Source organism: Primulina tabacum, chromosome 4 (assembly GCF_025594145.1).
Source record: "Primulina tabacum isolate GXHZ01 chromosome 4, ASM2559414v2, whole genome shotgun sequence".
Taxonomy (NCBI): domain Eukaryota; kingdom Viridiplantae; phylum Streptophyta; class Magnoliopsida; order Lamiales; family Gesneriaceae; genus Primulina; species Primulina tabacum.
Genome location: NC_134553.1, coordinates 8072502 through 8085041, shown reverse-complemented (window position 1 = coordinate 8085041; position 12540 = coordinate 8072502). Strand labels below are relative to the sequence as shown.

The window sequence follows — 12540 nt, the reverse complement described above, 5'->3', positions numbered from 1 at the left end:
TATTAAGTTCATGGATGTTGTTGTATTGTGAGAATGAAATAAATTTTATTTTCCTGCTAAGGCATCGCCTAGCAGAGGAGCAGAGTTGGGGTGGAAGAAAGATTTTATTTTCCTGCTAAGACATCGCCTAGCAGAGGAGCAGAGTTGGGGTGGAAGAGAGATTTTATTTTCCTGCTAAGGCATCGCCTAGCAGAGGAGCAGAGTTGGGGTGGAAGAGAACTTTTATTTTCCTACTAAGGCATCGCCTAGTAGAGGAGCAGCGTGTAGAAGAAAAATTTTATTTTCCTACTAAGGCATCGCCTAGTAGAGGAGCAGCGTGTAGAAGAAAATTTTTATTTTCCTGCTAAGATATCACCTAGCAGAGGAGTTAGAGGGTGGGGGCGTTGAATTTTCATTCTCCTGCTAAGGTGTCACTTAGCAGAGGAGTTAGAGGGTGGAGGCGTTGAATTTTTATTTTCCTGCTAAGGTATCACCTAGCAGAGGAGTTAGAGGGTGGGGGCGTTGAATTTTCATTCTCCTGCTAAGGTATCACCTAGCAGAGGAGTTAGAGGGTGGAGACGTTGAATCTTTATTTTCCTGCTAAGGCTCGGCTTAGCAGAGGAGTTAAAGGATGAATGTGTTGAATTTTTATTCTCCTGCTAAGGTATCACCTAGCAAAGGAGTTAGAGTGTGGAGGTGTTGAATTTTTATTTTCCTGCTAAAGCCCGGCTTAGCAGAGGAGTTAGAGTGTGGAGGTGTTGAATTTTTATTTTCCTGCTAAGGCCCGGCTTAGCAGAGGAGTTAGAGTGTGGAGTTGTTGAATTTTTATTTTCCTGTTAAGGCCCGGCTTAGCAGAGGAGTTAGAGTGTGGAGGTGTTGAATTTTTATTTTCCTGCTAAGGCCTGCCTTAGCAGAGGAGTTAGAGGGTGGAGGTGTTGATTTTATTTTCCTGCTAAGGCCCGGCTTAGCAGAGGAGTTATGAGATGATGAGGTGAGAGTTTGATTTTTCCTGCTAAGGCCCGGCTTAGCAGAGGAGTTAGAGGGTAGAGGTGTTGATTTTATTTTCCTGCTGATGCATCGCCTAGCAGAGGAGTTAGAGGGTGGGCGCGTTGAATTTTATTTTCCTGCTAAGGCCTGGCTTAGCAGAGGAGTTAGAGGATGGAGGTGTTGATTTTATTTTCCTGCTAAGGTATCACCTAGCAGAGGAGTTAGATGGAGGAGTTGAATTTTATTTTCCTGCTAAGGCATCGCCTAGCAGAGGAGTTAGAGGGTGGGGACGTTGAATTTTATTTTCCTGCTAAGGCATCGCCTAGCAGAGGAGTTAGAGGGTGGGTGCGTTGAATTTTATTTTCCTGCTAAGGCATCGCCTAGCAGAGGAGTTAGAGGGTGGGTGCGTTGAATTTTATTTTCCTGCTAAGGCATCGCTTAGCAGAGGAGTTAGAGGGTAGAGGTGTTGAATTTTATTTTCATGCTATGGCGTCACCTAGCAGAGGAGTTAGAGGGTGGAGGCGTTGAATTTTATTTTCCTGCTATGAACTATGTTAGCAGAGGAGTCAAGGGCACGGGGAAGTGGAAACTATTTCCCTTCAAAAGCTTAGTAGAGGACCTTGAAGATGGGGGTGACGAGGGCATACTGTGTTAGAAAAATTTATTTCGTTTGTCGTTAACTAACAATGTTTGCCGCTGCAAAAATTACGGGGTTCGAAATTATGTTTGCCGCTGCGAAAATCACACAACCATTCGCAAGGCAATGTATCAAAATTCTCAACGTACTGGACGAGTGCTCGGGCGAGCGTGCGTTCGGCAGGTCGACTTGACAAGGGGATGGGGCGAGCAGGTGAAGGGAGCGGGGCGAGCACGCAGCAGGTGTGATGGGCGAGCGTGCGCTGGTTGGGCGAGCGTGCGAGAGCGAAGAAGGTGCTTGGGCGTGAATGCGGCGTGATGGCAGACGAGCGTTGAGAGGGCGAGGGTGAAGCGCGGCATGTGATGGCGAGAGCAGAAGGCGGGCGAGCGTGGCGCTTGGGCGAGCAGGAGGTGCACCGGACGAGCTGGGGTGAAGCTCGGGCGAGCAGGATGCGCGGCGCGGGGCGAGCTTGGGCGAGCATGGCGCCGGGCGAACGTCTGCGCGCGGTGCTGGGCGACCGCTGCGCCGAGAGCGGGCGAGCTGGGGTGAAGCTTGGGCGAGCAGGAGGTGCGCCGGGCGAGCTGGGGTGAAGCTTGGGCGAGCGTGGCGCTTGGGCGAGCAGGAGGTGCGCCGGGCGAGCTGGGGTGAAGCTTGGGCCAGCGTGGCGCTTGGGCGAGCATGAGGTGCGCCGGGCGAGCTGGGTGAAGCTTGGGCGAGCGTGGCGCTTGGGCGAGCAGGAGGTGCGCCGGGCAAGCGGGGGTGAAGCTTTGGGCGAGCGTGGCGCTTGGGCGAGCAGGAGGTGCGCCGGGTGAGGCGATGGTGGAGCGGTAGCTTGGGCGAGGCGGGGCCGGCGAGCGGGGTGAAGCGGTAGCTCGGGTAATGGCGAGGTGATGATGAAGCGGTGCTAGGATTACGATTTGATTTGTTTCCAAATTTTTGGGGACTGACGAAAGGCTGGAAGATAATGCACAACTCGCACCCGGTAACCCGAGTACAGCACGACTAATCGAACTTCGAACCTGCGATTCACTTCGACTCAGGAGGGGGAGACTGGTGATACCCCATGGATGAGCCCATTATCCCTGGCCCATCCCTAGCCCAAATGGAAGACAGGCTCATCAAGGGCCCAGGTATTCTCTTATAAATACCAGGTTTGAGCGTATGATATTTAATTCACTATATTGTTTTCATTCACTATAGCGTATGAGCCCATTATCCCTGGCTCATCCCCCTAAACGGTCTTTTTCGTGATTTCAGGCTCAGGACAATTTCAAAACCCTGCGTCTGCACTAGTGACACTTGCTGGGTGCGGACCCTAAATTTCCCGTGAGTATCAAAGATTAATCCCTCAAGTTTGAAATGAAACGCTTTGATTCCCCATAAACAAGAAACTAACCTTACACTAAGGGATCAAATTACTATCTTCACATTTACATATGAGACAAAATAACATTAAGAATTCAAAATTCAATGTCCAACCATTTAGTATAATATACACAATTACTTGGGGAAACTACGCCATCGGGTGTACAAATACTAATCCGGGGACAAGCACCACAAGGAGTTGAAGCAAACACACCAACCTTGGAGCCTTTGGCGGCCCCGGCACCACTTGCAGCTCGGTAGCAAATCGTTCCCATGGGTATGGAATGATAATCCCCCAATCCAGTGCTTTTGACCTCTATAATCTCATCATCCAAAACCATGGAATTCAGTGTCTCCGCAGTTTGCTGAGCAGAGAGCTCGAAATTCACCACTGGGTTCTTCTTCAATTCGTTATGAACCCCTTGCAACGTAGCAACCCTCTGAGCCAGCATGTACCTTAGGCACAGCCGTTGGAGTACGTTAATAAGTTCTTTGTCAAGATTCCCATCTATGTACCAATCGCCTCCACTTATCTCCTTGCAAGGCTCGAATTCGACGGCCATGTAGTGTTTCTTTCCCTTGTTCTGGATGTTGACCACCTCTTTTACCAATTTCTTAGCTATCAAAGACTTGAGTGATTTGTTCACTACATTATCAGTTAGCTTGGTATCTAGTTTGATGTCTCTTACCCAGATACCCAAATCCTTTTTGCTTTTGATTGAATTGAGAATGGCACGTTCAGCATCGACCAGGCCTGGGGGATCTGTTTCAGGCCTTTGCCGCTTAAGGGAAAGAGCTCCAAAGGATCGACTCATTCCTGTAACAGCTAAGAATAATAACAATAAGCAATGAAAAGTCTGACTTCTCAAGTAATCAACGAAAGATACGATAATCTTAATCTCATAAAAGCATTCCAATTTGTTACTTGTGAATTTTTTTCAATCACATTTCCGAATCCCCAATCCCACTTTGACTCAAAACTAGAAGACAACGTAGACTGAAGAACTAAAGAACAATAAATACAGGATAGAAAAAAGATTCGCTTACCGCCTCCGCCGGTGCTTCGGGATTGACTAACAGCTACCGTGGACGTCGCGGCTTCGACCGGGGGAGAAGAAACGAGGGACATAACAGCAAAGCCAGGCGAATGTAATTTAATGCCCAAGCCCACTAGTTCACTAGTCCAGTAGCCCATTACAAACTTTTAATTGGCCCAATCCAACTTCGTGAATCGATACTTTGTTCTCTCCACCATTCATTTTAGAGTAGTATTGTACTATTTGTTTATATATCAGGAAAATGGGATCAGGCATGTGACCAGATCTGATTGGATCGGTTTTGGATTATAGAGTAGTTGAACCAAATCAAATTTAACATAATACCGGATTAAACCGGTTTCATATTTATTGGATTTTGCATATAATCTAATCCAAAATGGCAAAAACGAGTTAAAATGAAACGCATTGCACATGATTTGATCAGATTGTTGACCGTATCAGAAATGTGTAGGAACATATTGAGATCGAATTAAAATCAGTTTTATTTATTTTCAATCAATGTGTACTTCAAACATAATTTATCAAAAAACTTATTTGAAAATTAAATATATTATTTGTTATATGTAGACTACACGTGATAATTATTAAACAACAGAATATCAAAATTCTTTTTAAAAACAGTTCGAACATTATTGGAGGCTATCGGATCCTATTAACGGACTGGATTGATTCCACATGAACCGATTTCAGACCTAAGATAAAAGGGTTTTGAGTTTTTTGGCGCAATTTTGTTCCATATTTATATATGAATATAAAATATTATTTTACATCTCAATTGTAATAATCATAAAAAATCGAATATCATTTGCATGTGTTTTGCGTGTATATATGTGAATATTTTTCGTGTTAATTTTTATTTTATGTTTTTTATGATAATTTTTTTTATTATAAATGATATAATAATTTAAAATTTTGGATAAAGATTACATTAAATATTTTAGTAGTTTTAAAATTTTGGAAAGTAGGTAGGACAGTGAGAAGAGAATATTTTTATAATATTTTATATTAAATAAAAATATAGTTGTTTTTTTATATTTTTAAAAGAGTATGGTTGGTATTTTTAAAAATTTATGTTGATACAAAGTTAATTATTTCATGTGTTTTAAACTTAATAATAAAATATGATATAGAACAAGTACATATAGCATAGATAAAGTATAAACGTAGGCAAAAATTTTCGTGAGACGGTCTCACAGATCGTATTTTGTGAAACAGATCTCTTATTCGTGTCATCCATGAAAAAATATTATCTTTTATGCTAAGAGTACTATTTTTTATTGGGAATATCGGTAGGGTTGACTCGTCTCACAGATAAAAATTCTTGAGACCGTCTCACAAGAGACATACTCATCAACTTAAAGCTTCTAAAATCCTAAATTTATAGGTCCCAAATTTACGGCTTCTATAAATCCCAAAATCTTCATATCTAAAAATTCCCAAAATTGAAATAATTATGATTTAAATTTATACTTTTGTCCCCTGATTTTTTACAACAAATTCTTGAATGAAATAGTCCTTCCAATGCACAGGTTTCTACAATTCCAAAAAGTACAAAATGCCTATTGGCGGTGTTGCATTAGAAAACTGCCCAAACTATATATGACTTTTTAAGAGTTACTGAATGAAACGACTCGAAAGATATTTTATTCTTATTTGAATTCATTGAATTCGAGTCAAATTCAAGTCTAAATTTTATTATTTGACAAATTTGCAAATTTTGATAAGTTTTTTTTAAAAGAAGCTTTGATAATTTATTAATATAATATAAAAATATAGTAAAAAAACATATTTTGTATCTTTCAATTACTTATTTATTTTATCAGTAGTTTTAATAGCTCGCTAACATGCTTGAATATTTCATATCAAACAAAAAAAATTAAATAATTCGAGCTTCGAATCAAACTCGATTATATCTATTTCAAATCGAATTCAAACTTTAGATTTTTCGTTATGTATTGTTTTTATGTTGTTGAAATAATGGGCTTTGAAATATTCGATTGGGCCTCATTTTTTTTTATCAATTTGAGGAGCCCAAGCCCAATAATGCTTCTTTTATGCCCCAATTTGCAATCAATCTCCCGTGACCAACATTTTATCCCGAGTGTTGCCATGGACTCACTCATCCTCTCTGCGCCGTTCTCCCACCACTCCTCCGCCGCATCCAGTTGCCGCAGCTACCACACGGGACTGAAAACTACACCACCTACTGCTCTCTGCCTGCACCGTGCCAAAACCCGCCACCGAACATTACCCCTCAGATGCTCCCTCGCTTCCTACAACCACCAAACTCTCGGCTCTTCCGTCTCCGCCCCTTCGGAGGAATCCCTCTTGCTCCATCTCACGGATTCTTCCCCTCAGACTCCCGCAACCGCCATGCGTGGCGCCGATTCTGACGCCATGGGGTTGTTGCTCAAGGAGCGCATTGTCTTCCTGGGGAGCAGTATTGATGATCTTGTCGCTGATTCAATTATTAGTCAGCTGTTACTGTTAGACGCTCAGGATTCGACAAAGGATATCCGGCTATTCATCAATTCGTCTGGTGGCTCTCTCAGGTTTGTGTATACAAATTTGTCATTGGTTTAGTTTTATGAAGTCCTTTTAATTCATTTTGTAATTTATTACATAGCCAAAGAAAGATGGCTGACTTGGCTTCAGTCTTTACTAGTTAATTTTTCAGTTGATCTGAAGATGGGAATCCCAAAATCATATTAGCTTTAGTCACAAGGTGGATTATGTTTCCATGTGTACTTGTTACGAAGATTGAATGACCAATATATAGTATGAGTTGGTATTAGAGTCACTGCGAGAATAATGATTGAGTGCATTTATATTGGTAGATTGACATTGCTTCTTATTTCTGGGTTGCCAAATGTTTGTGCTAGTCCATAATTGTTGGCGTATCTAAGATGGCATATTTAGGTTTTTCGGTTTTTCCTCCTGATGGATTGTGTGGAGAAAGTCAGTAACTTTGAATGTGAGAGGCCAACAATTTGTACCATTATTTCTTGAGTTGAAAGATAGGTTGAAGGAGTGGATGTAGTGGTCTATCTGTAGGAGGATTTGGCTTCATATGAATATTCTTTCTTCTAAAACTACGTGTATTTGTTTTATTTTTATATAATGTGATCGATATGTCTTTGAATCTTTCAATGATTATGCTATTTTATTTATTATCACCATTCTAGTGCTCCAGTTAAATGGATTTGGCGGTATAATATGATGCACATGTCACTGAATCTTTTTTATATGCTCTGTGGTTTTAGGTGCTTCAACTTGGCACTTGCCCCCATATCTACATATTGGTCTAACTCATCCATTGTATTGATTTTAAATTCATAGTTTTTATTCGGCTCACAGTAGTTCAGTTATCTTAATTAGTGATAGTTTACTCCGACAATGGATTGATCTCGTTTCCATTTTAGTTCCTCACGAGTCATGATCAATCTAAATTATCTGACCAATATTGATTGATGACCATCATAAGTTATCCCGTATTTATGGCCTCAAGTCTTTGCAACTTGAACTATAGCTAAATGTGACTGTATTGGATGGAGGCACAAGCCAAAATATTGATTTAACCCTATTCCAAATTCATCGTTGAATAGCTTTTCGTGGTTTAGGCTTGTAAATATTTTTTAATTATTTCGAAGTTCTTTTACTCCAGCGCTACGATGGCCATCTTTGATGTTGTACGGCTAGTTAGGGCCGATGTCTCCACAATTGCTCTTGGCATTTCAGCATCAACAGCATCTATTATTCTTGGTGGTGGCACTAAAGGCAAGCGCTTTGCAATGCCTAATACTCGAATCATGATCCACCAACCACTTGGAGGTGCTAGTGGGCAAGCGATTGATGTGGAAATTCAAGCCAGGGAGGTAATGCATAACAAGAAGAACGTCACAGGAATTATATCTGATTGCACCGGTAGATCATTTGAACAAGTTGAAAAGGATATTGATAGAGATCGCTACATGTCCCCGATTGAAGCAGTTGAATATGGCTTAATAGATGGAGTTATTGATAGGGATAGCATTATTCCACTTGAGCCTGTCCCAGAAAGAGTTAAGCCCTCTACATTCAATTATGAGGAGATCAGCAAGGACCCGAGAAAGTTCTTGACACCTGATATACCTGATGATGAGATATATTAGTCTGGACATTTATTTTGGGTAAACTTCCTTTATAAATTTCATTTTTGCTTCTGTACTTTGTGCTGAACATCCTTTGATTCACATGTACTTACAGATGTCTAAGATTTCAAATGAAACCTTGAATTCCTGTTTTAAATTTATTATCTCATTGAGCTAAAGAACAATTTTTGAGAATTTTAAAAGTGACTAAAATTATTGACATTCTGCTTGTATATTGATCCGCTCATGACTCATATTTCACTTACCAATGGCTTATATGACTTGTATCTTTCTGTTAAGGTTAATTTTATAACTTCTAGAAGCACATTTTTTTATATCTGCCAATGATTCTTTTTCTTTTTTTTTGAGAGAGAGTCGATGATTCTAGTCACAACAAAATATGTTCCATCTTGATGTCTATTCACGAGAGATCCTTTAGACTGGCAATTGATTATTGTATACTGTACTGATCATTTGTATCTATTCAAGTTGCTGCTAATGCACTGTCTTATGCTACTTTTGTTGTATCTTTTGACCAGACTGGCATCAGGTTTATCTGGCGAAGTGAGGAAGTGATGAACAAATCAAGCATTCGACTTTAGAGACTTTTTGACAGGTTCCAAGTTTGGGAAGGGTTGCTTCAGCATTCGAAATTCCATTTGTCACCAGAGATAGTGTAAAAGTGACTGATTAGTGGTTTCTTATTCATCAATAGTTTATTTGTAACACATGTAATGTACCCAATTCTGCTTTTCTATGACAAACGGGGTCCTGTCTTTGTTATGAATGAGAATGTGGAAAGAAAAGTTCAAGTTTGAATGCAGCAATGTTTAGACTTCGTTCTTCTGCGTCCCATTAGATGTTACGAATTGTGGTATGTTGCGTGGAATTTTTGCGAATGTGAAACACGTAGTTAGGCTATTTTTTCCATTCTAAGATCATATCCACTTTAATAGTTAGATGATTGATTAGTTCCAATTCAGCATGTCTTTCGTGAATTAATTTGAGATGGAAAAGTACGCATGTTTGCCTCGGTCGAAGTCTTGATTTGGAGTACGCTATGCTACTGTGATATATATATCAATATCACCAAGAATGTATACGTGCGATGCACGTAGATAACTAATAATGAAATATATAATAATGAAATTTAGATAATGTTTAAAATTGAATAACATATTTTTTATGAGTATTTATCAATCTATATATATATAAAACACAAAAAATGAAAATATATTATGACAATAAATAATATGTATTAACTTATTCATATGACATTTTCAATCCGCGTGATTATAACAGAACGACAGCTCTCTCAAATTAGAAAATATATTTTTCATCCAAATGTAATTCACAATGGAAAAATAATATAATAATGAATTTTATCAAAGCCAAAATCACGATGTACTTAAATGGAGTAAACATAGACAAAATATTGTCAAATAAAATTCTCTTAATTAACTAAATTATCATAATAATATTAAAATAAAACCACTAAACATTTATTAAATATCAATTGTGATTTTGCTAAATAAAATAGATATATAAATAAGATAACATACAAAATTTTGTGAGACGGCCCCACGAGTCATTTTGTGAGACGAATCTCCTATATGATTCACTAATGAAAAAGTATTATTTTTTTGACAAAAATATAAATTATTATTGTAAATACAGGTAGAGTTGACCCATTTCACGAAAAACACACTATGAACATTGATCCTAAATTTGCAAACGCGTGTAAACACAATAATGTAGACACATTATGATTTAAATTTTCTATGCATATAATATTTCCAACAATGTTAAATAAAAATAATAAGCACAAAAACACCCGCAAACATTAAAAAAATATATATAAGAAAAAAATAGTGTCACAAAAACAAAATGACATATTTAAATTAAAAAATATGATGCTTTTTAGTTCATATTTAAAATCAACTTGTTATAAAAGTGATATATTTATATGTAAAATAAAAAAAAAAGATAAGATAAGATAAAAACATTAAATATTCATTAGCAACCATGAAAAAATCAACTCATTTTAGCAACCAATTTTAGTAGCAACAAAGAAAAATCATTAGTAAATTGATGAATTCAATATGCATTAATGTCCAAAGTCATTTAATATTTAAGATGTACAATGAATTACCAAAAAAACCCATTAAAAAAACCATTGATTTAATTTGCTAACTTAAATGAATGAGGGTATATTAAAAAATTTACAATTAGAAGTCATATATTTATATGTATGTTAGATTTAATGTATGGATTCAATAAGTATTTCATGATGGACTCTCTTTCTCTCTCTCACAGTTTTTGGTGTCAAATTTGTGATACCCAACCAACTATTGTGACACCTCTTCACATGGATGTTAGTTCAAACAGATTAACGTGAAATGCTTAGTCGTCATCAGCTTTAAGCGACGCACTTCACCTAAGCTCGGGTGTAGTGTCAAATGAGTTAGGCGTGTTGCAGTGGCGCCCATTTGCAGTGATAAGTAGGCAAGAGTTATCAGACCTTACTGGACAGAGGCAAATAAAAAAGTTAATTCTGACTAGGATTAGAAAGATTAGATTGGCCTCTTGAAACCTAGGAACATTGACGGACAAACCAATAGAGTTAATGGATGTCATACAAAAAAGGAAGGTAAACATAACTTGTCTTCAAGAGACAAAGTGGAAGGGAAGCAATGCTAGAAAGTTAAGAGAATGTTTCAAACTTATTTATGCAGGAGTAGATAAATCTAGAAATAAAGTGAGAATATTTATGGATAAAGCCTATAGGGATACAATTGTTGTGGTTAGGAGGTTTGAAGACATGATTATGTATCACTTTAGCCTTAGAACCAGAGATTGTTCGTATCATTAGTGCGTATATACCACAAGTGGGATTAGATTATGAGAGTAAGAAGGAATTTTGTGACTCTCTAGAAGATGTAGTTAATAGAATCTCCTGTGAGGAAAAGATCTTTGGTGGAGATTTAAATGGCCATATAGGTAAGGATAAAGTTGGGTGTGAGAAGGTTCCTGGAGGACAAGGCTTTGGGGTTCAAAATAATACGGGGATTTTTATTTTAAACTATTTTTTATCTAGTGATTTTGGGATAATAAACAATTTCTATAAGAGGAGGGAGAGTCATTTAATAATCTTTAGAATTCGACATAATATAAGTCAGATTGATTACTTTTTATAAGGAGATAATAACTAATTAGTTGTAAAAATTGTAAGATCGTACCAGGAGAATGGTTGACGACCCAACATAGATTATAATATTAGATCTTTGCTTTAAGAGTAGAAGCAGAGGAAACAAAGTTGAGATTAGGCCGAGAATCAAATGGTGGATTATGAAGGGATATGTATGCAAAACTCTTAAGAATGAGATTTTAAATATTCACTTAGTCTTCAAAGGATGTGAGAATGTATGGCGTAAAGATAAGACCGATACCTCTGAGTTATTTGAGCTCATGGCTAACCATATAAGGAATGGGGCGATGGAAGTACTTGGAGAGGCTAAAAGAAAGGGACGATACGACAAGGATACATGGGGTGGAACAATGAGGTGCAAAAAGTCATTAGGGAAAAAAAAAAGGTTCAAGAACTGGCAAGAAGCTAGAGACCAATGATCGTATAAGCTATACAAGCAAGCCAAATGACTCATTAGTAGAGCACTAGGAGATGCTGAAAAAAGAGCTTATATTGATTTGTATGATAGGCTAGGCACAAAAGGAGAGAAAAATATTTTTAAGATAGTGAAAGCCAGATATCGGAATACTAAAGACTCGATCCATGTCAGGTGTATCAAGCATTAATATGGTAGAGTTTTAATGCAAGGTAAAGATATCCTAGGTAGGTATAGGGATTACTTTAAGAACTTACTTAATGATATAAATACGGAGGAGTTAAGTGTGGGTATACATGAGATGCAAAAAATAAGACATCTAGTGTTATATAATAGAGCTAGTGCTAAGTAAGTAATAGATGCACTGAAAAGGATTGTAATGCCCTAGATTTCATATCATGTTAAGCGAAGATTATTGAATTTGAATTGATGTGATTATAATCGGGCTATCACGGGACCAGATTGGCTAAAGCATATGAAGGGTTAAATTTTTTAGACGGAACTACTGACGCCCGAGCGGTAGAAAATAACCGCCCGAGCGCCAATGTTCAACAAGAACATGTTCGGGCAGAAGATGTGGCGCCCGGGCGGTAGGTTGTGACCGCCCGAGCGCCAAGGTGCAATTTGGAAATGCTTGGACAGAGAATGCCGCGCCCGAGCGGTAGTTTAGCACCGCTCGAGCGCCGACCCAAGTTCAAGAAAAATAAGCCACGTTGCTTTACATGCAAACTTGATATATATAAATGCATCCCTTCAGAAAT

General features: G+C 38.4%; 2 protein-coding genes across 4 annotated transcripts; one reads left to right on the top strand and one right to left on the bottom strand.

Annotated features, from left to right (window-relative positions):
* Positions 1-3011: 3011 nt before the first annotated feature.
* LOC142541520 (uncharacterized) lies at positions 3012-4178 on the bottom strand. 2 transcript variants are annotated; one of them, XM_075648044.1, is made up of 2 exons: positions 4016-4178; positions 3012-3794 (listed from the first exon to the last, which is right to left on the bottom strand). In XM_075648044.1, exons 1-2 carry the CDS (start codon positions 4161-4163, stop codon positions 3064-3066), a joined length of 879 nt encoding a protein of 292 aa, XP_075504159.1. In that variant the 5' UTR covers positions 4164-4178; the 3' UTR covers positions 3012-3063. The 2 variants fall into 2 exon arrangements, with proteins under 2 accessions (XP_075504159.1, XP_075504160.1); XM_075648045.1 differs by having other exon boundaries at positions 3012-3785.
* Positions 4179-6099: 1921 nt separating this feature from the next.
* Positions 6100-8995, top strand: LOC142542958 (ATP-dependent Clp protease proteolytic subunit 4, chloroplastic-like). 2 transcript variants are annotated; one of them, XM_075649895.1, is made up of 3 exons: positions 6100-6578; positions 7691-8195; positions 8707-8995. In XM_075649895.1, the coding sequence occupies exons 1-2, from the start codon at positions 6136-6138 to the stop codon at positions 8175-8177; spliced, it is 930 nt and encodes a 309-aa protein (XP_075506010.1). In that variant the 5' UTR covers positions 6100-6135; the 3' UTR covers positions 8178-8195; positions 8707-8995. The 2 variants fall into 2 exon arrangements, with proteins under 2 accessions (XP_075506010.1, XP_075506009.1); XM_075649894.1 differs by having other exon boundaries at positions 6101-6578; positions 8696-8995.
* The last annotated feature ends 3545 nt before the right edge of the window (positions 8996-12540 follow it).